This window comes from Pteronotus mesoamericanus, unplaced genomic scaffold (genome assembly GCF_021234165.1).
Source record: "Pteronotus mesoamericanus isolate MK-2021 breed Mesoamerican mustached bat unplaced genomic scaffold, CSHL_Meso_final contig_163, whole genome shotgun sequence".
Classification (NCBI taxonomy): Eukaryota; Metazoa; Chordata; class Mammalia; order Chiroptera; family Mormoopidae; genus Pteronotus; species Pteronotus mesoamericanus.
In genome coordinates, this window is record NW_026555064.1 from 7377088 (window position 1) to 7404242 (window position 27155).

General features: G+C 40.7%; 1 protein-coding gene across 2 annotated transcripts in view; it reads right to left on the minus strand.

The window, feature by feature from the left end:
• Positions 1–17737: 17737 nt before the first annotated feature.
• The window catches only part of HHIP (hedgehog interacting protein), a 78939-nt gene continuing 69521 nt past the window's right edge, over positions 17738–27155 (minus strand). Inside the window, exons 12-13 of one of the 2 annotated variants that reach the window (XM_054562822.1) lie at positions 21311–21459; positions 17738–18668 (exon numbers count right to left, since the gene is read on the minus strand). In XM_054562822.1, the coding sequence (XP_054418797.1) occupies positions 18475–18668; positions 21311–21459 (343 nt within the window). In that variant the 3' untranslated portion in view covers positions 17738–18474. Of the gene's footprint in view, positions 18669–20444; positions 20568–21310; positions 21460–27155 lie in introns of those variants that run through there. The other variant, XM_054562823.1, reaches the window with a different exon arrangement.

The following is a 27155-nucleotide window of genomic DNA, read 5'->3' on the forward strand; positions in this document are numbered from 1 at the left end:
GTTCAAAGCAAAAGCAATTATTTTGTTACATCTCTATGTTTCCTTGGGGCAGACATTGAGGAAAGGCGTGGCTGGGTGGCTTTTGCTTGGGGTCTGTCATGCAGTTGCAGGCAGGAGGTGACTGGAGTGGAGTATGGGGCTGCAGCAGCTGGCCTGGCTGGGCATCACTGTCCTTCATGCGGCCTCATGGTCTCTCCAGAAAGACTAGTTTTAGCTTCTTCTTCTCAGCATAGCAGGCTCATCCAACTGCTTATAAGGAGTCCAACTGCTTGTATGAAGGCTGAAGGCTTCCAAAGCCACAGGTTCTTGTGAGCAATGTGGACATTGCATAACTTTGTATGACAGTGACTCTGAAAGTTACTTAGCATCACTTCTACTTTTTAATGGCCCTGACCCACGGGTCGGGGAATAAGACTCCATGTCTTGATGGGGGATGACTCTAGGAAAGCATGTGGGAGGGAGATCTTGTTGCATGCGACCTGGGGAAAGACAGTCTGTCACAGTACCATTCCTTACAGTGTGCGACTGCGGTCTTTGTTGTTAATTTTTCCATGATGTCTCCCTCTCTAGAATGTGTGTTCTCTGAGGGCTGGCGCCTTGTCCATCCTCATCACTCCTGTACCACCTGCCTAAAGGGGTGCGCAGTCGGGGAACGAAGGCCCAAATGCCAGGACACGTTGGAGCTTCGACTCAAGTCTTTCATGAAACTAAAGTGCATCACTTGTGAAGTGGCCTTTTGTCTTTGACCACCTACTTTCTAAGGGATGCAGCAGGACCTGCACAGCAGCAGCGAGATGTCTCCCCGGCCTCTTCCTTTCAAGTAGACATTTCTCTGATGCGGCTGGGCTCGCCTTTGAAAGACACAGACAGTCTGAGGCTGTCTGTGCTCCTTGGCCTTCTTGCTCCAGGACTGCATCACCCAGGCCTAACCAGAAATGCTGGGTTTGCTGATCAAGTACTTTCCTTTCTCTGGCTTTCCTCTGCCCAGCCAGTTTCTCCAGCAATTCTCCAAGACCCCCAGTGCAGGACTGTGGGTATGGCAAGGGAATTCTCCCTACAGACACCTAATGAAATGATTTTATAGGATCACATTTTACCTGCCCAGGTAGTGAGACATTTGGCCACTGATTAACTTTCCATATAATTTTCCGCATCTAAGTAAGGAACTGTTTGCTGGGCATTTTGGGACTGCCTTTAAGTTTTCTTTTGTTCCCTTAATTAGCTAAACTCTCTAATACATATACCTCAAGTGTTTTGTTAAATTGCTTAGGAAGTCATTTGGGAACAAGTGGAATTGAGGTTAAATAGGTCCAGTCAAAGTTTTTCAAGAAGAACTTGTAGGAGAATCGTGTGAGTGCTTTTTAGGGATGCTGAACATGAAATGTGCTTTGAGTGTCTTCCAGAGGAAGTGTAATGATGTGTCTTCACATGGTGGTTGTCTGAGGAGGATTCCTTACAAATGTTAGCATTGCTGCTCTCCTTTTGTAACAAGGATAGAAGCAAATTGGATAATGATGTAAGACCAGCAGTATGAAATTTTAATCTTGAAGAGCTCCCTATTCCTATTTTGCTTCTGTAGCAATAATCAGGTTGTCTTTCTTCATTAGCTGGGGTGTCCAACCTTTTGGCATCTCTGGGTCACACTGGAAGAAGAAGAGTTGTCTTGGGCCGCACATTAAATACACTGCTATATGTAACCGCAAAAGAAAATCTTGTAACGTTTTAAGTAAATTTACGATTTTGTGTTGGGCCACAGGCGGTACGCTCCTGCTCGGGAATTTAACTTCGTAGAGCATTAACTGAAGACGTTCTGTTTGGAGCAGTGTGACTGTGCCATACTGTCACCAGCCCAGGCTACCTGCCTGCAAATAAACTTTTCTGAATCTGCGTTTGTGTTTTGTTGCAGCTGCTTCCACCTCTTGTGAAGCGGCTCCTAAACACAAGAACAAAGAGAAGAGCAGAAACCTTGGCCTGGAGTCGAATAGGCAGGCTGACCCACGAGGTTGAAACCAGGAGCTCGTGATAGCAGGTGCGGGTGGGAAGATGCCGTCAGGCTGGCCCGGCCCTCCTGTAGGCCTGGACAGGGATATGGGAAGAGCAGGGAACCCCAATAGTGCTCAGGGTGACAAATGGTGATGCATTTACTTAATGGACTAACTGAAAACCTCACATGGAGTCTGGATTGTAACACAAGATCTCACGCTTCACTCTTGGCGCAGGGCCCAAACACAGGTCTTAAGTAAATAAATAACCAATATGGATTGGATTGAAGAAAAAGTTTTGCTTTGCCTTGCAAGTACTTTGAGACAGGCGAGCGTTATCTTTAATATCCAGGTGTCGTTTCTCCCTGCACGGTCTCAGCGTTTTGAGAATGAAGAACCTGCCCTGTGCGCACCTTTGCTTTCCCAGCAGGGCCCAGATTAGTCTTCGGTGATGATTTAGTAGCTGATTGGCGGCTTGCTGTACGTGTTCTTTCTTAACGTGGTCCTGTGATGAAATCACTGTTTCCTAGGCCCCGTGTCAGGTCTTATTGTGAGAATGAAAAGAGAGAATGTATGCAGAAAGCAAGCCTCCAAGTGTCTTCTCTCCCTCCTTCCTTTCCTTCCCTCCTCTTTTTTTTGTTCTCTCTCTCCTTCTTTCTTCCCCTCCCTTCCTTCCTACTACCTTCCTTCTTTGATTTTCTATCCCTGTAGAAGTCTAGGGCTGGGTTTCTTCTATTTTTGTTTTATTTTCTAACTCTTGTAGTCAAATGTTCCTTTCTCCCTTTACACCTATGGTACATATAGTACATTGATATGAGTGGTTTTTTGAAATCTAATCCTGGAGAGGGAATCAATTAGGGGAAGCACATTAATATGAGATTCCCAAGTCAAAACAGGTGGAAGTGAAGTACTTTCAAACAAGCTTCTAAGAAGCCAATAGAAACAAAGTCATTTCTCACAACAAAACAAGGAAGGGTAGAGGCCAGTCTTCACCTATATCCACGGTGGGAAGGGGGTTAAGTGAGCTCAGGCCTGGGATGGTATCACAGTGTTTGGTGAGATAAGTGTGACAGACCGTGCACATGACTGCCATGTTCAACGTGCAGCTTGCCTTTGAAAATCCTGCGGACTTTTTTTACCAAAGTTGGTAACAAAACGAGTCCAGCTAGATAATAAGCAAACTTATCAACAAGGCATGACTGCATCGTAGTGTATTAAACTCATCATCAGAAATAAATGTTTGAAAACAAAATGAGGATAAATATTATTAACTTGGCAGTCACGTTGTGGGAGGCAACACAAATACCTAGAAGTTTGGAGTAATTAAGTCATTGACATTTTAATTAAAAAAAAAAACCCCAGATAGACAAATTTAAATCAGTCCCAAGTCCCCCTTGTCCTTTTCTTCTTACCAGAAATAAACAATGCTGTCTATTTTGCCAAGGAGATACTGGACCAGTTTGGCCCGTCAGACACAAATTATATTCTTATCCGTGGAATACTATTGTCAAAGTACTTCCACTGTGGTAACTCCTTTCATGTTGCAGGGGGGAAGTGGCAGTTATCCTCATATCTAGTTTACCAAATATGAACTAAGTATAGATGATAATTTCCTCCAAGTGTTAGCATTCCACTGTCTCTTGGCTATGACATTGGAAAGACCACTGGTCAGTGGCTGCGGAGATTCTGACTCTGTTTCCATTGCTGGTCCACAGTCCCACCGCCACGCCATCATCTAGTTTAGACTATCTTGGGCCATGAACTATGAACGCAGGTTAATTCACATAGTTTTCATTAATTCATAGGCACTCTATATTATTAGAATAGCATATGACCTTACAGTATGACCCTCTAAAGTGAAGGGAATGTGAGCTTTGCCCTATCGCTCCATCTGCCCTCTTTTTCTCTTGCTGGCGCGCGCTCCCAGGATGAACGCTGTTGCTCTCTGGGAAGCCATCCTTCAAATTCCAATGTGTTTCGGATTCGGTCTCCCGTTCGGGCTTTTCCTCTTGCACATGCCCATAGACGAAAGAAGACAACATTTAGCTTAATGCTGCAATACCTTATTCTAACAGTTAAGAGGTTCCTTTGAAACGAGTCGGAAGGATGTGTCCAATTTCCTTAAATGTTGCTACTCAAAGAGGGCCTGCGGGGCGGGGACCCTGAAATGCCTTGGGAGCTGCTACGACAAGCGGACGCTCAGGCTCCGCCTCGTACTTCGTGAGTCAAAAAGTACGGCTGTTCACAAGATGCCCAGGTAACTGGCAGGAAAGGACACTGAAGTGCCGTAAGTACAGAGCTAAAAGAGCACTAGTGACCCAGGCTGGGGGCAGCGACCTGGGTCAGATACAGCGCCTGAGCTTAGGACACGGACACAGTCTCTCCGAGGTGTAGTGCTCCGGAGGTCTCGTGGGGGACGCCTGCTGTTCGAGGTGTTTGGCACTAGAGGGTGACATCGGGCTGCAGAGCTAAGTGCGCAAGCCTCCCTCCAGGAAACCAATGGACGTCTAAAAACGATGGACACTAAAGCTTTTGGGATCTCTCGTGTTAGATTTATACTACCGTTACCAAATAATGACTGATACTTATTTAGCAAGGACTGTATGCCAAACACCGTGCCAAGGGCTTTTATGTGGACGGCACCATTGAATCTGCAGAGCTGCTACTGTTGTCGAACGTTAAAGACGAAGACGCTGGGCTCCGCCAGGTCAGGAAGGACGCTTGTGGTGACACAGCCGAGAGGGTGACACAGATACTACGGAGCCCGGACCCGCCTGGGGCTGTGCCCGTGAGCCTTTGCTCGGACCAGCCACGCTGCTCGTCTTCCCTGAACTGCCCCGACGGGCCTCCAGCGGGGGCACCAGAGAGTAAACAACTGTGCCTCTGTGAAGCCATTAAAGCAGAAGAACAAAGAATTAAGTAAAAATTGATGTGCATTTTAAATGCACTTCCTTTGTGGGGCAGGAGGGCACAGAGGTGACGGCACGGGATTGAGGTTATCCTGTGCGACAGAAGAGCCATTAGCCAGGTGTGGCCACGGGGCGCCTGCGATGTGGGTACTGTGACTTAAGAGCTGAATGTTTAATATGCTCTGTTCTAACTAGTTTGCCTTTACAACTGATACCTGAGTCAGCTATTGAATGGTGTTAACTATGTTTGGAACCATGTGGGCATGTGGATCTGCCTTTCCAACTGTCAAGTATTTTGATAAAAATTTCCTGTCTGAGTTAATATACGCTGTAAGTGTAGAATATACACTGGTTTTCTCAAAGACTTAGTATTAAAGAAGAACGTAAAATATTTCATTAATGATTTATATATTGATTACATGTTGAAATGATCATATTCTGGGAACCTGGAGTCATATAAAATATATTATTAAAATTACTTCCACCTGTTTCTTTTTCCTCTTTTAATGTGGCTACTAGAAAATTTAAAATGATACATGTGGCTCCCATAATACTCCTGTGGGACAAGGCCGCTCCAGAGCCAGGTGGTTGGATTCAGATCCTCACTCTCCATAGCTGTGTCCCCTGTTTCCTCCTCAGTGAAATGGAGCAGGAGTACCTCCCCCACATGGTTGCTGAGAAGGTTAAATGAGTTCCTGTTGGCCAGGTGCTCAGTAGATGACAATTCTCCAAGGGTCTTTTGCATCTCTGCACATCTCGTAAGCAGAAGCACTTACTGCCTTTCTTCCGAACTATTTTTTTCAAGGGTGCTTGTCTAGCAAACAGCCTTGGAAGACAGAGATAGCTTCTCCCTCTAATGCGAAGGTTGGGTAAGTTTGTCTACTGTCCATTATAAAAGACTTTAGTGTCCCTAAGCTCAGAGGTCCTCTTCTATAACTCAGCCCACTGCTGTGCAAGCACCACATGGCCCTTTCTTTGGGAATTGGGGCTCAGAGAACTGGTTACTGGTTGTGGCCAGTCTGGTGAGTAATAAACTGTTCTGTGTCTCTGACTCAGGAGTCTGTGTCTTCTGCCAGCATCCGTGAAATCATGGCAGGCTACTTGTTAGCTCCTAATGAGAGGGAAATCTGACATAGACCCTTCCTAGTTCTTGAGGGTCCTTAGAAGAGATGCCTTGCACACAGCACCATGGAAATGTTAGGTGTTACTACCGTTGGCCCCACTTATTTCCACTGGGCTTTGCTGAATCACTACTACTGTCCTATGCCTTTTGGGGCCACTCCCGTTTAGGGAGAGATCTGTTCTTCGCCCTCGCTTTGGACCGCTGACATTCCCCTTGGCTGTACCTTCTTGCTTATGCCTCACGGTTACTTCAGGTTACATGTGGCAAAATTGTTAGACAGCTAAATGGGTTTTATTTTCTCCCTTTAAATATTATTTGTTATTGCTCCAAAAATTCTCCTCTTCCAGGAGAGTTTTATAGAATGAACTATAAAGGCACATAGCGGCACCATCATGCCACTGGTCCTCTGCCTGTGCCTTCTCCAATGCAGGGGCGAGCTGGCACCCAACCAGTGCCAGTCCCCATCACCTGTGGCCACCAGTGATTCCCTGTGTGGGGGGGGGGCAGGGGTGCTGCTTCCCTTGCTTTCGCGCAGGGGTGTGTACACGTTATCACAGCGCAGTCTCCACTCATGCATGCTAGATTTTGACTGTACTATAAAACTATGCCTAGAGTTAAGAATTTTATTGGTTTTGGTGAAAGGCCAATGTAAAAAATTTCAGAGCAAAGGGTATGTATAGTACTATTTGGAATAAGCTGCAGGAGCAAAACGAAGTTAAGGGGAATGTGAAACGTGTCACTGTGAATGACATCCAAGGGACCATCAAACCCACACATGACCAAAACGTTCTCACTGAGCTACCTGAATTGCCTTTAGCTCTGACTTTTGAAGTAGCCAATATAAAAAGACACTCTATTTTTATGTAGGCAACTTAAATTTAATCAAAATTAAATAAAATTAAGCATTCCATCATTCCTGCCAGATGCATTTCAACTGCTTGGTAGCCATACATGGTCAGCGGCTACCATGTTGGGCAGTGCAGGTATAAGATGTTTCCATCAACACGGAAAGCTCTGTTGGACAACCCTGCTCTAAAAAATATATGTGTTTGAATCAGAGAGTAAGTATTGTTCCGTGGTGAATAGCACTAAATTGATTCCAAGACCTTTTGATATAATTCTGAATGTGTTTACAACTTTAAGTTATGTGATTATATCTTGGCATTAAGATACAGGAATAAAATCTTATTTCTGAAAATTCAGTATAATGCAGACGTTCATTTTCTTTTTTTCAAGATTTGTATCTTTAAGTATTTTTACTCATAGTGATATTTTTCTTTTTAATTTTTTTCTCTTGATAGGAGTTGTTGATAGCTTTCTGTTCCTACTACACACTCTCTTGGCAGAACTTACACAGCTTACCACAAACACACATTTTATTTTATGGTATGTATCACTTTAGCAACCCTGTTTATTTTGAACAGATAGATGGAGTCCAACATTCATGAAAATATTGTCTTTGTTTGGTGATCATGAAGCTATTGCAGCCGTAGTCACAGCAGCCAGAAGCCCCAGCATGATGTCGGTGACAGATTGCCCTGCCACGCAGTCACTCTGTGTGCTGGTGTACCCTCTACTCAACTAAGCGCATGGCTGGAATTGAGACATAGGACATACCGTTGTTTGCTTTTTAGAGGCAGAAAGTCATGCTTCTCTCAAGACTTTTCCAGTATCCCTGGGCTGTCCTTGAAGTTAACACGGCCTGTAGAGCATGACTTAGATCCTTGTTCTCCAGAGTGGGGCCCATGGACCAGCAGCATCCCATCCCCTGGGAGTTTATTGGAGAGGAGAGACCTCAGCCCCACCCGAGCCCTACTGAGTCAGAATCTGTATTTGGCCAAGTGCCCAGGTGACTGGAGGCACATGGAGGTTGGAGAAGCGCTGCCGTAGACAATACAGATGAGAGGTTGGCGAGTCTGGTGTGGTTCCCGGGGCATGGTCTTATGGGTTGGGGTAAATTGTGTCTTTCCTCTCCCCGCCCCGCCCCCATCAAATTCATATTTTGGAGTCCGAAGCCCCAGTACCTCAGAACGTGTCCGTATTTCGAGAGAAAGTCTTTACAGAGGTCATCAAATTAAAAGGAAGTCTTTAGGGTGAGCCCAAATTCAGCCTGCCTGGCATCCTTGTGACAAGGGGAAATTTGGACACAGAGACCTGTGTAGTGGGGAGAATCTGTGAAGACACAGGGAGAAGATGGCCATCCACAAGCCAGGGAGAGAGGCCTGGGACGGGTCCTTCCCTCATAACCCTCAGAAGGGCCCGACTCTGCTGGCAGCTGGATTTCCAACTTCTGGCCTGCGGCACTGGGAGACCGCAAGGTTCTGCTGTTCCTGCGCCCCAGGTGGTGGTGCTGCTAGGGCAGCCCTGGCAGACTCCTGCTTGCACTTTCTTCTGTGACATGCATTGCCTGGCTTTTAGATAATATCTTGTAGGCATTTATGTCCTGTGCCTGCCCAGAATATGGTATCTATCTGTTAGGTAGTATACCTGCAATAGTTCTCATGGGAACACGTGGAAGAGACAATTATGTTTCTGACAGTTGCAAAACTAGACACTGAGTTACCCTGGAGGGAGTGGTGGCCTGTAACGGTGCACTTCTTCAGCACAAAGATGAATGATGAGAGATCAGAAAGGGTTTTAGAAGTTTAGAATGAGAGCTGTAGGGGACAGTAAAGAATTCAAGAACAGCCTTATGACCCAGTGATTCCTCTTCTGGGAACATATCCGAAGGAACCCAAAACACTAATTCAAAAGAATATATGCACTCCTATGTTCACTGCAGTGTTATTTCCAATTGCCAACATATGGAAGCGGCTCAAGTGTCCATCAGTAGACAAGTAGATAAAAAAGTTGCGGGACATATATACAATGGAATATTACTCGGCCACAAAGAAGAATGAAATCTTACCTTTTGTGATAGCATGGATGGACCTAGAGGGTACTATGCTCAGTGAAATAAGTCAGTCAGAGAAAGGCAAATACCATAGGATTTCACTTATATGTAGAATCTAAGGAACAAAATAAATGAACAAACAAAAGAGAAACAGACGCATAGATGCAGAGAACAGACTGAGGGTTGCCAGAGGGGAAGGAGGTTGGGGCACTGGGTGAAAAAGGTGAAGGAACTAAGAAGTACAAATGAGTAGTTACAAAATCATCATGGGGATGTGGGGAATATAGGGAATATAGTCAAGAATGTTGTAGTCACTGTGTGTGGTGCTAGGTGGGTACTGAAGTCTCAGGGGATCACTCTGTAGAGCAGATGATATGTAACCACTCTGCTGTACCCGTGAAACTAATGCAGAATAATATTGAATGTCAACTGGAATTGAAATATTCAATGAAAAATAATGAAAAATAAAAGAATAAACCATATATGGATGGGAAGACCAGAAAAAGACTCAGAGAACACATCAGAGAAAGCAACAAAGAACCACAGGGGGAGGAGGAGAAGAGGCTGGGAGACTAGAGAAAAATGAGTAGAGTGTCTTTTCTAATTATTTAGCCATTCCAAATTAATAAAAAGGAGTAGTTACTGGACGCCTGTCTGAGATTTACAATTTCAAATTTGCAATACATATGTGTACCCCGGAATTAGTAATCTCTAATAACAATGTCTGGTAGAGCTGCAAGGAACCTAAGTCTCACATGATACCTAAGGAAACAGCGCAGCGCAGTGAAGGACTCAGCCAGTGCCACCCGGTTAATCGTTTGGAGACTCAAGGCAGGGTCCGCATCGCCCAGCCCTGGCCCAGGGTCCTGCAGGCACACCTGGTGAGCACGATGCTTGGTGGATCATGGGACGGGGTATCTTTGATCATCTAAATGGCTTTACATGAAGCACATGGATTTTGCATCAAGGAGTTTTAATTATTGGGCTGTAAATATGTGAAAGGGATCTGACGACATCTTATTAAATTGCGACAGTGAGCTCAAGTGGTTTCTGATGTGGGCAGAGTCCCGAGAAGAATGAGCCTCACCGTCAGGAGCGACCAGGCCTCTCTCTCTTCCTGCCCCTCCTCTCCCTCTTTTAAACTCTGTCCGCCTGTTTCAATCTTAGAAATATTGTATAGAAATCAAACATAAATCAAGTTGCGAAAATGCAGAAGACATTTCATCCCAGTTGTTTTTCCTCCTTTTATCGTTTCATTTGAATAATGGTAGGATTTCATCTCAGAGAGAACTCTCTGGAATTCCAAATAGAAAAAAACTTTTTTTTTTCTGATCAAATACTAAGTGTGGCCGCTCTTTTCAGTTGTGCTTCCACCGTTAATAGTACATTACTCTGAACACTTCTTTTACAGAAGTGAATGTAAAGAAGCAAGTTCATAGAATTCTCTCTCCCATGAGCTATCCGTTTCCTGGACAGAGTGGAAATGGATAGTTTTAATAGCACAAATGTGAGCTATGAAAATTCTTAGGGACAACTGTGGGAATAACAGGCCTTTGCATGGGTCGCGGCCTAGATCTTTTAAGGGCTACACCTCGGGTTTGGAGGTGGGGCCGCCCCTCTGACCCCGTCTTGCTGTGATCACAGTGGGATTCAAGGCCCTGGTTTTTTATCGTGTCCTCCTGAAGACAATCTCATCATGTCCCTTTGTCATGCTACCATGTTCTCTCTCTTTTCATCTGCTTTAAATCAAATATATAGCTCACTCAGTCTGCAAAGGGAACACAGGCACCATGCCAGGTGTTTCCCACAAGGGGACTGTAGTGCAGGGGATCGATTCCCCTGGTGACGGCAGAGCTGCGTAGTCAGTCCGGGGACAGTGAAGAACCCGGATCGGCAACGACAGGAAACCGCCGCCGCCTCTGGGCTGCCGTGGACGTGTCATTCTTCTTTCCCCTACGGCACGCACGCAGGAGCTGCTCTGAGTCTGTCAGGGGATCTGAAAGGAGGAGACTGGCCCTCCGGAGGTTTCCGATCTGGTTGGAGAGACCAGATATGCACGAGCAACAAAGAAGGTGATTGAGACTGAACCACGGGGACGGATTCGAAGCCGTGGGAGGGCAGAGCAGTGAGGGATCGCTGGGGTTCCCTGGGCCGCCGTGGAGTGAGTTAAAGGGCACTTCCCATCATGTCACGTTGCCTAACTCCAAACTTCTAGAGAGGTACCTGAGCTAAGAGACTGTGAATAAGCTTGTAACACATTTTATTCTCTTAGATATAGTCCTCTCTTGTAGAGAAACAGCTTTTCCTCTTGATGAGTCAGAGTTGTATCTATTGAGGGAGAAAGGAGTCTAGATGAACGCATTTTGCTCTTCCAAAGAACATTGGCAGATTTGATAGCCACGTTCAAAATTTATATAATGTGACATTATGTAAATACTCCTGATGGGGTTCACCGGAAGCTAAGTGACAAGGTCAGCGAAGTTTGGGGGTATCTGCAATCCCCTTTTCTCACGCCCCTCCCTCTCCACTTGCTTCCCCTTCCCGCTGGGCCCTCAGTGCTCCCAACTGCTCGGTTCACGGTCTTCCCTTGTTAGCTCTTCCTTCCTTGAAGGGGGACCAGACTGAAGTCTTTCTGCATTTGCAACTTCAAATAAATTGGAATCAATATAACATATTATGGTGGCCTACTATATCCATACAATGAAAGTGACTTCTTAAAAGTGGCATATATTTGGGGAGCAAATTTTAAAATTAAAACATGAAAAATAACAAAAGGCAAGAATATTCCGAAGAAGTAGTTTGTGTGTAGAATATCTAAAAATTGGTGTTCGTATAATCCATATGAACATTTAGGAAAATTTTTAAATACTAAAATAAAAAAAAAGAATTTTAAAATAGCACATGTATATCAGGTCATAAGATAAAGTTTAATACATTTGATCATGTTAAAAGGCACAAAACACAGTCAATCTAACCAAATTTCAGGCATGCATTTACATAAATATATTAAATTAAGAAAAGAAATTATACACTTAAACATCCTTTTCACCTAAAAAAAATCATTAAATCCACAGATCAACAATAAAAACCAATTCTCTGCATTTACCACTTCAAGATACAATTGTTCTATTTTAAAGATAACACAAATACACTTGTTAGAATTTATATGCATTATACATATATTATATATTACATAGATAGTGTGTATACATATGTGTGTTTGTACAGATAGATAAATATATATACATGGGTGTGTGCATACGTACAGATACACACAGATGTACGTTAGGCCATCTGTACTCTTATTGCTGGGTTCTAATGTTGAGCTGAATTGGAGCTGGTTGGGCATGATTAGTGTCTTTTGATTCAAACATGTTTATCATACCCATTGGACTCACCATCCCCCACTAAATGTCCTTGCCTTTTCTATATCACATAATCATACTAGGCACTTCAATAAATATTTGTTGAATTAATGAAAGGGTGGGTGGCTGAATAATAGAAGAGTGATCAAAGAGAAAAGTGTATTATAATAACTTGGTTAAATAAATCAGAGTAATTCAAATTTAGAGGGATTATCTGAGCTAATGACTTTGCATGTTACTTTTCAGAAGAACAATTATAGAAATCCCAACTGTTACACATATATTAACTCTGCTCCCTCAAACATGTACCTACTTTTATACGTGTTCACACAGCATCCTGCCTTTTATTAATAGGAACTCAAGCAAGGATTGGTTCTGGTATGTGAGGTTGTGGACAAATTACCCTAATTATCAACAACCTGAAGGAAAATGAACTAGGAAAATCAAAACGTATTAGAAGAATGTTAAAATTAACCATTCTTTAAAACTGCACAAAGTTAATCACAGATAAAGCCCAGAAAGACAAGGGATTTTCTTTTTAGATTTCTCTTATGCTTATTAAAGATAATAATTCAGTAACTTTTTCACCTTAATTAGATGGGTTTCTTTTAAATAAATAGCTTATTTTCACATATCCTAGGGAATCAAGCTCCAAAAATTCCATAATACCTCTGTGTCATTTACCTTGTTACTACATAATTCTTGGTGAAATGCATGTCCAAAAATGTCCTATCAGTATATGTGATATCTGATAAAGTTACCAACTCGATTTCTCAATAATAGTAATATGAATAGAATGTGTTAATGCATTAAATAGTATTAGGCTCTACTATACATGAACTCTTACTTTATTCTAGGAAAGTTATGTCTCAGATTTTAAGAACATGATGTAAAGAAATATCCAAAATATATTTTGGGGCATAAACTATATCAAACCTGATTATATATTGTTCATGTGAATGGAAAGTATTGGCTAGCTAGTTTTTAGTTCAAAAAGAAATGTACAAGAATTAGTTTCTAACTGTGAAAACAAAGTTTATTGTATATTCATTCAGCCATTACGAATTTTCCATCACTGTTAATGCTCTGTTCTTTCTATCCTATGTGCTAAAATGTCTTTTTAACTTCAAAGATTATAGTCAATTGCAATAAGTCACCAAACTTTTAAGTTAACTTGCTTCTATATGTGTATGTATGGTTTGATTTTAAGTAATATATCCACCACATATGCCAACACATCCTGACTGAAACGTGATGTCTGACATTGTGATGTACGTGAGAGGGCACCTTAGAATTCATATTTTTCATACTTTTTTTTTTTTTGGTAAGCCACTATGTAGTCTGACTAAAAACAGCAGTAAAGGTTTTAAGCCTAGTTTTGTGTTGATACAAAAGATCCATTAGTCTTTTTTCCCAACCAATTTATATATGACCTATATAAAAGAAAACAAGGTAAATGGTGTATCTAGCTTGCGTTTGTATTTAAAGAAGAATTTCAGAAACATGCTAATCTTATAAACGAAAAAGTCTCTCATGGCAGCACACAGCACTCCCTTACAGTCTCAGGAATATATCTTCCTCTCCTAAAACAAGTGTAAACACTTGTTTTAAGGCAGTTTTCAAAACTTATGAGGAGATATTTAAGGAAACGAAGTGTTGAGGTTGGCTGGGGCTAGTGTTTGACAGTTTCTAGGGTCATGTTTTTAATATATTTAATATCAGAATGCTTCTGCTTTTAGGTTTCTCACCTTCTTTGACATTATATGAAGTATTGGCGGTATGGCTAGTTTATGTTGGTGTGGTGAAGAGAAAGAAGGTAAGAAAACAAACGTATATTTCTTTTGGATATTCTAAAGAAGAATTGTCTGCAGGTGTTGCCAGCATTCACAATAATAGTGCCACTATCTTCCTGGGGGTGTTACAGAAATATGTACATTTTCTGGGCATGGGAAGTTTGTCTGAGTTCTTTGCAAATTCAAGTCTAATCTGAGGTGGGAAAAGAATATCTAAAGTCTCCATTGAGGAACTATTTCTTATTTTTGCCTCATAGATTTGAAATAACCTTCTTCAGAGTATGCTGCATAGATGTTAATGGTTGTTGCTTGAATAGGAAATAGCTCCTAACTTTTCCTACTGTTGGCTGAAGCTCCCTACTGGGGATATTTTCATGTCTTTTCTGTGTCTGTGAAGGAACGCCAACTGAACTGGAGCATCTGGGCTGTTAGTCATTTCTGCTTTTGGTCATGTCTTTCAGTGATTGTAATAGATCAGTCTGGTATGTTTGTATTTATCTACTGTTCTTCATGATATAGAGTTTGAGCAAATATGAGACCAGGAGAGGGTATTTACTAGGAAAATAAAGAAAAGATCATAACCAGCAAAATCAATAACAGCCTACCCCAGGATATCTTCATTATGGGTGTATTGAGGACATATTTGTTTGGTTAAAAAAAACCCCAACAGAAACAGAGAAGGCAAAGGGTGAAAGGAAGAAGGCTCTATTGGGGTGGATGGTGGAGGGGGGCGGGGAAGAGAGAGAGAGAGAAATAGGTCTCATAGGTAACATTCTATAGAGAGATACTCAGAAACTTTATTGATCAGCCAACTACAACTGCCTGTGCTCTACCTTCTTTTTGTCTCTTAAAAATTTGGACTTAGTTTCTCTTTTATCTTTTAAAATTAAGAAAGTTAGACTAATAAAAGTTTAAATTAATGTGTACTTTAAAAGATCCTAGATATAGCATCTAACCGCATGTCTTAATACCTAGTAGGCTTTGTTGTATATGATTCAGAGATAAAAACAATATTAAAAAGAAATACATTAAAATTGTAAGTACATTATTATCTGATTATTTCCAAAGAAATAAATACAGAAGAAGTGCCTGTTCTGAAGCATACAAGTGAAAAACTTTTCTATTTAGGTTGTGTGTATATACTGTAAGGGTAGGTTTCTTTGTTCTTTAGGAGATAGTCCATTAATCTGAGAAAACATCTGAGCACTTTTTGGGATAAAATAAAATACATATTTTATAATAGCCTCATTAAAACAAAATTCCAAGAAGAAAAGGTATGGATAAAAATTCTTTTTTATCATCACTCACATTTCTGAAGTCATCCCTTCTTTTCACTTTAGTAATGTGTCAGTTCTATTTTTTTCTCATTACCATATATAACTGGCAAGAAATCAAGGTTCTCTTAACTAGGGCAAAAGTGTGGTAGAAGCAGCGGTAGACAGTTTTTTTTCCAAGTCTTTAAAACCTGTCATAACAGCATTTCATATTAAACTGACACCCAAATATTAAGTTCTAGAATGGGCAAAGGTGTAACAATATGCATTTTCCTATTTCGCTGTTTTATTTCCCACATCTGTGTTCGCACCGAGGACATTGTTCTTCCATGTGGACTGTGTGCTTTCTGAACCCAGTTGGTGCAGGTGCTGCCTCTGTGCGATGGACAGGTAACTGTTCCTGCGCTCACACTTTTTAACCAGTTCCTCTCTGTCCCTCATTATGAATCACTGAAGACGATTCTCCAGTGACATATTTTAAAAATCTACTTGAAAAATTCCAAAGATTTTTGAAGGGGCCACTGAGTTTAAAACATGTAGCTATCAGTTAACCATTGCTATTTATGTCTCTCCTGAGAACAGAAAGAAATGACTTTCTTTTCTTTGCTTGGGTATAATATCCACGGGTCTTGCTATCTTGTCTTTGGAAGATTTTGATCTTTCGTTCCAATGACTCCCAATAGAAAAGGCAATGACGCCTGGGGTACATGTGTTTTCCTAAGTCATCTGAAACTCTTTTGCTTGGAAGAGGCCTGTAGAAAAAATGTGGGTCTGGTCAATTTCATATAGATATTTTTAAATGGGAGAACTAATGGCAATATAACACCTTGTTTTTTGGAGAGATTATTTTGGAAGAGATGGAAAGATTAGGAATGTAAGAAGAAATGCTGGCTTTTGAGATTTTGCTGAATATATACCAGTATCCTTGTTGTTTTCAGTGAAACTATCACTGGGAGACTGTGTAATAAAACTGCACAATTTGACAGATTTAGACAGCTGGCTCCCTCACAAGAAGTTCACATTTTGGTAATGTCACCACGTTGAATAAGGGATGATTAGATGGTAAGGTCCGTTTACAAAAATGGTTGTCAGGACATTTTTTTTTTTTAATTGTAAAACTTTCTGTGATGGAATTCAGTAAAAGGGCTATGAAGAGAAAGCAGTGGAGACAAAAGACTGCTATTAACCTACAGATGAAGGCTACTGCAGGGTTCATTGCAAGATTTGTCACACTGTTGGTCCAATGAAGTGTTAGCGTGACTAGCAGGGACCACCCCTTTTCTGGGGTAAGAGGGCAATTTGGTCTCCATGCTCATTTAATCCTGAGACTTCTTTGAATAGACTGTCAATTGAATCTAAATTGTGCAAAATTATGCATGCACTTTTTAATGCAGGCTATTGTTCACTAAGCACTGAACCAAGATTTCTCAACCCATTTCCATTTGGCATGAGGTCACTTGAAACTTAAGTAATCATATATGGAAGACAAGAACAGTGTACTTAACCAATCTTTCCACATTGTGGCTTCTGTATAAACGCTCCCTGTGCTTTAATTGCAACTCTCCTGCTTTAAAACAATAGAGAAATACTGGTTACAAGATTTTGTCCTTTTTAATTGAGGTTCCTCTTCCTGAAAGTGAGGAGCAGGTTTGGAAAGCCAGTCTGTGCTGCTTGGTCTGTGCTGCTCTCTGACTTAGATTCTGGAGGAAAAGCTATTTACTGAAGGGCAACCTATAGAGGGGGTGCGTGTGTCACGATAGATGTTTTTTTCAGCAGTGCAAAGAGGTCTCATAATTTTGTTGTAATCCAGACACAGAGAGCTGGCCTTGAGAACCGTTAAGAAAAATGTCTATCAGACTTTCTGCAGTTGTAAGTTAGAACATAGCATTTCTTTCAAAACCTGAACAGAACACTTACAGAAATTTATTCATACATTCACCATGGAGGATTTTCAGTGAGTTCTGAAGGAACACATACATGAAAAGTCATATTTGGCAAGAATTATCATATTAAAAATTTGTACAAGGGACCACTTACATAGCCAAGATACGCTAAAAACGAGTGAGCTCTTGTCCAGTGGGGCTCGACTGAGTGGGCCATCGGAAAGGTTCTAGTCACAGACACTGATGGTTCTGCTACTGGGAAAAGCACGTGACCAAGGTTTAATGCTGGAATTTTATAAGGATTGGCTGTTCTCTTGCTTTTTCATCCGCCGTTAAGGATTACATGTTGGCACAAGGATACATTGCTAGATTAGATCCACAGCACATTTAAGACTGTTTGCTTTCTCACTCCCCTTCTTTCCAATTAAGTTGGTGAAAAATGTAACTTTAGTATTTTACAGGACAGGGTAAAGGTGTTTCATCTAGGTGATGTCTATATTATAAAAATAAAATAAAAAATATAAATATGTCATACAAACCCAGTGCCTATTGTTAAATAAAATATACAATAAAAGCAGACCCTTTAGGAAGATTGGTTTTAGAATATGCTGTTATGATTTAATTATAAAACACTTGAAAACAATCTTGATATTAAGCTAGAGTAACCAGATTTCTCTGCCAATAAAAAGGTAAGTGCATAACATTCTGTAATTGGATACAATGATAAAAATGAAGATTACAGTTTTATATCAAGTTGCCCATATAGAAATTCATCAGGGAGTTCTGAAACATTCTCACATTATAGTCCTTTAATATAAAAATATTGCCTTTTTTATTAGATCCATCAGATTGCACAGTAATGTTTCAAAACTCCATTAAAGTTGACTTTAGTTATTACAGACAGAAAATTCCTGGGAAGTCAAATAATCTCTTCTGGTGATATAAAAATTCCGTTATCAATTTACAATGGAATTTCTGTGTAAATTGCTCCACACAAGGAAATATATACTTTTAAAACCCATCTGTTATGCAACCACACGTACAGGGGTTGTGAGTGGGTGTGTGTACGTGCGCATGTGAACAAATGTGCCAACATACACACACGGAATCTGCACATTTCTGGAAACTATTTTTAAATTAATAAAAGAAAATGAAATCACAGGAGTGTGTAGCAGGATAACAGTCTTTCTTTTTAATGACAGGATAAAAAATAAATGCCCATTGGAAAGGAATATTCAAACAGTCCCAGAAACTATACAATGTAACTTGTTAGATCCAGCAAATAAGATGTCATGTCAATGATCTGATCAAGAATACCTGCCCTGGTCACTCTGCGGATGTTTCTGTCCACTTGTTCACACTGAGGACCAAGATACCCTTTTTTACAGAGGCACTTGTTGGGTCTGACACAGACACCTCCATGACGACATGCTGGCTCGCACTTTGCTGGAAGGGGGAAAAAAAAGCAATAAAATCACACTCACATTGTGTATGTCAGAAATGACACAAATATTTGATGAATAAGGGAAAGGAGGGAAAGAAGGCAGGAGCCAGTTGCAAAATTATCCAAAAGACCCTAAAGACAAGAAGGGAAGAATGCTCTCGGACCCAGTTCATGGGGGGCCGGACCTCAGCAGAGGATGGGAGACATTTCCAGAGCATAGGATCATGGGAAGCAATTTCAATCCCTTTCATAACTGACTCTTTAAAACGAGGATTTCAGTTCTTTCAAGTCTCGGCCCCACTGGGGCATTTCCAGCGCAGGGCCTCCCAGTAAAGCTCTGCGCCCGCACCTCCAGGGTTGGGCCTCGAGGCGAACAGGGCCTGGCCCAGGAGGGTGGCCCTGTGGCTTGAGCATCCCAAAGCAACAGAAAGGGACGGTTCGTTCTCGACTCTGGCTGGGTGGTGTGCCTGCCATTTGGACCCCCCCAGGACCCCTCCTCCTTGCTCCCAGGGGCCCCAGCCCCTGCTTCGCCTCCGTCCACTTGGAAGGTCCTTCCTGGTTCAGTGCAGGTGGGCAGCAAAGGATGTTCTTCACAGTCCGTGCCAGGGCTACTCTGCAGCACAGATTCTTCTCAGAGAAGGACTTTACCACTACAATACTGGTGGGCGTGCAAAGATTTACTGCCAAAATGGGATGGAGAGAGAAAACTGGGTCTATAACTTAACTGCCTGATAGGATAGATCTGGGCGTGTAGCCCTGTAGACAGAATCAAATTCCTTGAATACATTTCCTTATACGTTCAGTGGACAGGGTCATTTTAATCTTTGCAAGTGCATTAATCAAAATCCAAGGGAAGAACAAAAAGGAAATAGATTATTTTCCCTTTTAAATTTGTGGGAGATGAGTCAACTATGTGAGTATAGGAATAAAATTCTTGCTTGGGTCACAAATATCATGAATGATTTACTTTTATCAAATGGTTCGTGGTTTATCTTACATATTCAAATTATTTAAATTGATTTCATGGAAAGATTAAAGTACTCTATTGAAATAGAATTTTATGTTAACTCAGAATATCTGTGTTCATTTATATCACTTATTATTATTGTTAATATCTATTATGATGCATATATAATGCAAGCCATAGGCAAAATAATTTGTTTACCTTCAGTTTACACATACTGTTGCTAGAAAGCACTCAATACATATTTGTTATCTAGTAATTTGAGAAGTTAGGCAAAATGCAAAGTAAGGAAAAAGCAGGGTGGACACTTTGTAAAAGAAGCAGAGGGAAGAGATATTATCAGAATTTAGAATATTAATGCATTTAGACACTGATTCTCGTTTTTTTCTGAACTAAGGAAAAGGGAGACAGACTGGGTCAATAAAATGTGAGCATTTGTTTTAAGTAATGTAATTACTTAATTTCTCTCGGGTTTTAATCACAATAGCTCTTTGCTGGGTATGTAACCATAGTATTGCTCAATCATGTAATGTTATTAATGCTGAAGCAATTTAAGCTTAAAGTGCAGATTGTATATGTTGCTTTAAATGTTGGCTAATTTTTGTCATACCATATATAAAGTAGACAAGTTAAGGTTGTAATTTTTCTGAAACATACATGTTTAGGATTAAAAAAGAGAATATTTATGAATTAAGAATGGGGCTTTTAATTTTCATTGGCAAGACACCTTAATATTTGAAATAGCAGAGATCAAAATTTTTAGTAAGTAATATGTATATGCTGGTTGTTTCAATGCATTTTTTAATTCCTGTGGCAACCTTTTTTCCAGTTTTATTTGAGAATTGACATACATCACTGTACGAGTTTAAAGTTTACACCATGGCGCTTTGCTTTACCAGAACTGATTACTGCAATAGGTTTAGTTCACATCCATCACCTGATAGAGATACAATGAAAAGAAAGGGAAAAAAATACTCCAGAAAACGAATTTTCAATATACACATCTTCAACTCTAAGTGTCTAAATGTATGTAGATGTTTAAAAAAATTTCACACCGAGTAGAATTTGAACATCATTGCATGTCAATGAGGAAAACCCCAGTTAATCCTGGAAGAGAGGGGTCCTGCAGTGACTCTCCTTTGCTCTCTGAGCATCTGCATGTCTGGTTGACGATTCACGCGGGAGTGGCAAAAGGGATTTAAAAATCTCATCTATGCCTCTAGGTAACTGCGTTTCCCCTTTTTATTTAATAGCACCCACCAAAGAGCCCTGGTTTTAGTGCACTGTGGCCCGAAAGCAGGCAGTGAAGTTAGAGAGGCATTTGTGGGGTGTCTGAAGGACACAGACACTTGGGGAGTGCCCTTGGCCGGTGGGAGATCTCGGACTCAGGACTGAGAGCCTAGAGAGACGATCTGTTTTTAATCTTTACCTTTTGAAAGGATGCAATTATTTAAAAGTCTTTTATGTTTATGACTAATTTATGTATGTGAATCTTTTCCGTTAAGAAAATAGGAAAGATTTCATTTGCTACTTCAGGAGCAGACCGAGCATTGATATTATAGGGAATGATTGAATGTTGAATACTCAATAATTCTAGAAGAAATAACTTGGTGTTAAGTTCTTGAGTTCCTAAGGGCCATCCCATGCCCAGCCTTTCCTGGGGACAATGGAAATACTAACCGATCCTGCAGAAGTCCCCTTCCCATCCTGGGCTGCAGCAGCAGGTCCCCGTGGGGGTACAGTAGCCGTTGCGACAGAGCCGGGAGCACTCGGAGGCCAGCGTCTGGGCGGGCTGCACAGCCGCTCTGCACGCTTCGGGCACCAGAGGTCTGCAGCAGGAGACAGCGAGCGAGAGGGCCTTTGGTTAAAAGTTGACCTAGTGTTTTAGAACTGACAAAGCATATCTCTTGCTTTCTAAGCAGACCTTTCTTTTAAGTGACTCAAAAAGATTAGCTCCTTCCTTCCTTCCTTCCTTCCTTCCTTCCTTCCTTCCTTCCTTCCTTTCCTTCCTTCCTTCTTTCCTTCCTTCCATCTTTCTTTCTTTCTTTCTTTCACAACTTTCTAAGAATAGAAAATAAACTAGCCATTTTAAAGTAGACAGAACATGACAGACATCTTAAAAAACTTTATGCGTGATCAAAATTCACTGATTAAAAATGTAGTTGCATTGATAGTTTACATTTACTGGCTAAGAATTTCTAGCAATTACAGTTTTAAAAATAAAGATGTATAGATATTTTTAAAACTTTTCCCTCACATCTACACAAATTTTTAGGAATAGTATCTGAGATAGGTTTCACTTGTTAGTGACATATTTGGCAGTATCACATGGCTGAGGGTATTCATCAGAATGAACACTTGTAGCCTAAAAGGCTTGGGAATCCATTTTTGTTTCAGTTTTGCATTTGTTTTCAGATAACTATTCTTTAGACTGAGTTTTGCGAAGGGCTATCACACTGCATGTGTGAGTGTGTGTTCTATTGACCCAAGATTTCAACTTCTTATGCAAACAATGATGCATGTGTAGGTGAGTGTGTATATATACATTTAAAATTTTAAAATTTTGTCCTGCTATGAAGAAAAAGAACGCTATTGGTAGCAAAGAGAAACATCTTATCTGCCAAGTGAAAGTCATAGATTTTCTTTTAATTGCTCTCTAACTGCCATCACTTAGAGAGAGATCAAGATGCCTTCAGATTTTTATGGTTCTTGCCGTTTTTGAAAGAACAGGCTGCCTTTCATGCTGGGTTGGGCTGAAACCACAGGCACAATGAAAACTACTCACTATGTAATAACCTTTGGGAGAAAATGTGCGTTGGTACACTTCTCATCAGCCTGTTACCTGTGCCGCAGTGTGGTGGGCAAGGAATGTAAACAAACACATCCTCACCAGTCCAACAGCCGTCATTAGAATGGCCAGAGCAGCTGGATTCCTGAAGTACCATATCAAAGAAGGTGAGGATTATGGGTAAGAACCACCATAAGAGGTAACCAATGTAGCTTTCTGAGAGAAGAGCATGATTAGGCCCTTCAGACTCAGTCTTCCAGAGCTACGCTCCTACGGGGCACTGAGAACGGCAATAATAATTTGGGGGCTGACTTCCGGCTGTTTCTATCATGACTCAAAACCATATTAAAAATATATAGTGACTTCTTTGGCTTCTCTCTCCCATAAAAGTCCCAGTCTAAGTTGAAAGCACTATGTTTTACAACTAATGTGACATTTCAGAAAACCCCCATACATTCTATTCAACCTCTTATTTTAATCTAGAAATGGTCCATTTCTAGAAAGGTCCCTAAGGCATACCATGGCTGAGCGTATTTTTACCAAGAAAACACTGACGACAATTTCCCATCATTCCCCAAGGGAGTCTTTTTGGGAGTAAGGGCAGGGCGGGGTAGGGTGGAGAGGATGGTCAATGCTTGTGCCAAGCGGAGTGGGGGCTTGGCCTCGCCTTCTTCTCATTGTTCTTGCCCAGCCCAAGTCTGCTCTCTTTCTCTCTCATCTGAAATTCTCACTGGGTGAGATGGTGGTGGTGTTTTTGACCATCCAAGGAGACACTTGTCAGTAGCCATGAAGTTCTTGGGTCACAGGCTGTGATCATTTACCAAGTGTCATTCAGCAAATAGGTGTTGTTCAAACTTTACTGGTAACTGAAATTCTGTTTATCCAATTTCACTTGTTATTCATTCGTTTGCCCTTTTTCTGACTCATTCAAGAAAGGAGACCCAGAAAGAGTGTGGCAAAAATATATTCCATGTTCTATGGGATGCAAAATATGGAGGCACATAGGTCACGTGTACTCAACTATATGGTTTATGGCTGAGCAGATGAATCCAAAGAGAAGACCCCATGTAGATCAAGCATGTAGGTGGCTCCCATTAAAGGACCACAGCCAGAAGATGTTGCCTGTTGGAGGCAGAGTTTGGGGGCGCTGATTCACATGGGAAGTCACCGGGGAAAGGAAGTGAGGCCTGAGAACAGACATCCAGTGCTGAAGAGCAGCTCTGCAGGGTGGCTCTCTGATCCCTGTTTCCATCCAATCCTCCAATTAGATGCTTTGGCTGCTTTTCACCCAATGTTCATATACATGGAAATACAGATTATGGGTGGCATTCTAACTTATTTTCCTGCCTAAGATTTAGTAAATGCTTATCTACCTATGGATAAAGTTATTTCATATTTGGGCTTGTTTATGTTCGCTTATAGAAGATGGTGTGGCTGTCACATACAGTTTTTATTTAAATACCTAAGAAAATCATCTTTTTCTTCTTTTATGAAGTTGACAACTAACATTTCTTGCTTAGCATGTCTAATACATTTTCTCTTTCTCTTTTAAACTGTTATTCTATTGAGGATACTTTCACCTGAAAATTACATAAAACAGCCTGTTTCTAACAGGACTGCACTTCTCTTAAAGAATGGGTTACCCTCCCTTTTCCCTTCCCAATTGGAATGAAAGCTTTCTGAGGACAAAAACTACGTATTCAATCCTCTCCAAGTCCAGTCATTACTCAGGCAGGTACTGAGCTCCTCATGGGGATAAGACACAACCAAGAGAGAGCCCTGATCCTCATGGAGCCACCACGGGGAAGACAGACATGCAAACACACAAGTATAATTCAGTGTGACATCTGCTATGATACAGGTGCGAACGAAGTGACACAGGAATACAGGCGAGGGAGCAATTAGCTTGGGATTGAGGGATGTTATAGAAAGATGACATTTAAGCCACCACAGTATTTTATGTCCTTCATACACTTAGATTCATAGGAGCTAGGAAGGTACAATATAGGCACCCAATGAATTTTTGTTAAATTAAATTGAATGCATATGAAATTGAAATTGAAAGTAGAAACTTTCTCAAGTACTTTTTCTGGACTATAAACTACATGAAGATAATTTCCCAAATTTTGATGTTACACTTTTTGATTCATTTGTCAATGTTGACAAAAGCAAGTCATTTAAACAATAGATTTTTTTAACTCGACTAAAATGAATTAGTTAAAAAAATGATGCTAATATGCAGTTTTTTCTTTAGGACACCTTCCTCTAGAAAACATCTTTTTACAAACTTATGTGGCTGTTTTACACAAAATAAAATCTGCCTTTGTCTTTAGTACTGCAATATCTGATGATATGCTGCCTGGTAAGAGAAGTATAAGATAGTCAGAGGTCTGATACTATTATCTTCTGCTGTAGCCCCAGGCAGGGGAGAAACATGGGAATTCAAAGAAATGTTTTCAGAGTTTTCAACTCCTATCAAATGATTCTCATTTTGAAGAATATATTCTTCATTATTCATATTTTCCATTTTATGTCTTGCTAACAAATGCCATTTATATGTGGTAATTCAATCAAGCTTTCATAGCATCTGTACAATTACTCTAGGTACTGATATTCCAACATTTAAAATTGATAGTTTAAGAGAGACTATGATATATAGTGCAAAGCAGAAAACTCCTTTCAATGATATGGTCATATATCACATCTCTAGGAAGTAACATACATGTAAGAATTATATAACCATTTTAAAGTAACATGGTCATTTCAATCTTTTTTCTATAAATTACAATATTATACAATATTTTCTATTTATTTTGAAATAGGTGATGGTTCCACGTAAGATTGTATGGATTATATAAACATGGTTCATACATAAACACATACAAATCTTGGTAAAGTGTGAATAAAATTCCAGTTATACTCAGGCCCCTGCTATATATTATATATGCATGCTCATCCATTCATTAGAAATTTTCACTCCACCCTCATCCCATTTTTTATAATATATCTTTAAAATTTCAGGTGCTGTATGTACTACAGCCTAGAAAGGATTGGTTAGTTAAAAAGGTTTTGGGTACCACAACACCAACTATGGGATATTAAGAATAAATAGAACCTGGAAGATATATCCATTTTAAGTTACTGGCTATGTTGAAAAAATAATAGCAAAAATGTGGAACATGCTTCCTTGTCTTTTAGACTTCAAATCCACCATGCTGAATGGATTTTTATAGGGCATATGCTTGTTCATGACCTCTAGTGTTAAGAAATTCTGTCATGTTTGAAAACTAGTCCCTAGTGGAGCCTGTGTCCCTGTTAATAGCTAAGAGGTCAATGGAGCTGCTAAACAGTTTGTATTACTGTCAGGGTGGCCGTGAAAACACCGCCCGCAGCAAGAGGACTTGGCAGCTGGGTCAACAGGCACCGTGGGGATTTATCAACCTAGGGGGGCCACTTGCATAAAACTTTGACTGATGAATTGGGACAAGACTGGCTCATTGGGCTAAAGCCTCTCTCTATTATGCGTGACTTTCTTTGGGATGGCAGAGCTGCCTGCCTGCTCCCTGAGACACATGCAAAGGATAAACAACTGATTTCCTCTTACGGAGTGTTTTTTTTTTGTTTTGTTTTATTTTTTTAAAAAGCACTCTTCAGCATCCAGTATAATAAGGAGTAGGATGAAGATATTTTAAGAAAATAAACCAAGGGCAGCAAGTGGGGCCTGGGAGGGGAGCTGCAGGGAGGAGGCAGGAGGAGCAGTGTTTGATATGGGTCACACAGGAGTTGGAGGTACCACATGTCTGTAAAATGACCTCTCAAGCCTGGAATTTGCATTGTTAATTTATAGACCTCTTAAGGGACTGGTCTGTAAGGCTCGGTTGGGTAACAGATAAGCAGTAGGTTAAAACACAGCATGACTGCGTACACAGTAATTAAATCAATATGATTAAGAACAATTTTGTTGTACAAATTCCTGGAGAAATATTCTCGGAAACATTAAAAAAAAAAAAAAAAAAAAAAGAAAGTCATTTGGCTTAAGGTCATCTGAAACAAAAATGAAAGAATCTTTGTCAAAAGTGCAAAATAAAAAAGTGTTCTCTAACAATAAAGCTCGGAAAATTTGTAACTCTATTAGAATTCTTTAGTTTCTATCCCCCGAGGAGCGTCATTTGACCCTGAAACAATTTCATAAGCAGCAGGCATCCAATGCATGTCTTGGGTATTTGAAAACTAGGTATGAAGAGCTCTTTGTAGCTCCATGGATACTTTTACCCTAATTTTGGAACTAATACAACCTTAAATGTTGAGAGATCACCTGAAAATAATTCTTCATTGCATTCAATGAACACCAACCATACTAAAGAATTTAATATGTTTTAAACATATTATTTAAAGATCTTCATTGCACACTGCAGAAAGGAGGCAGGGCAGAATGATCATTGGTATCTTATCAGTGTGCAAAGGGACACACCATGGAATATCACTTAGTGCAGAGTCTCACTGAAGAAGATTCAGAGACGAGACCAATTGACTCCCAGTCCTACTAGGGTAGACTCACTCCTCCTCTTGACTAGTCTCGGGCCATGCTACCAAGGGAAACTAAAATGGCTGCCCAGTTCTCATGCTCACTGTATTGGAATTTGTTTTCTGGAACTGCTGGAGGAAAGAGCTCCCAGATTGGGCATGCAGAACCCACTACCAGAGAGCTTGGGGGACCCAGTGCGTTGGCCCAACAAG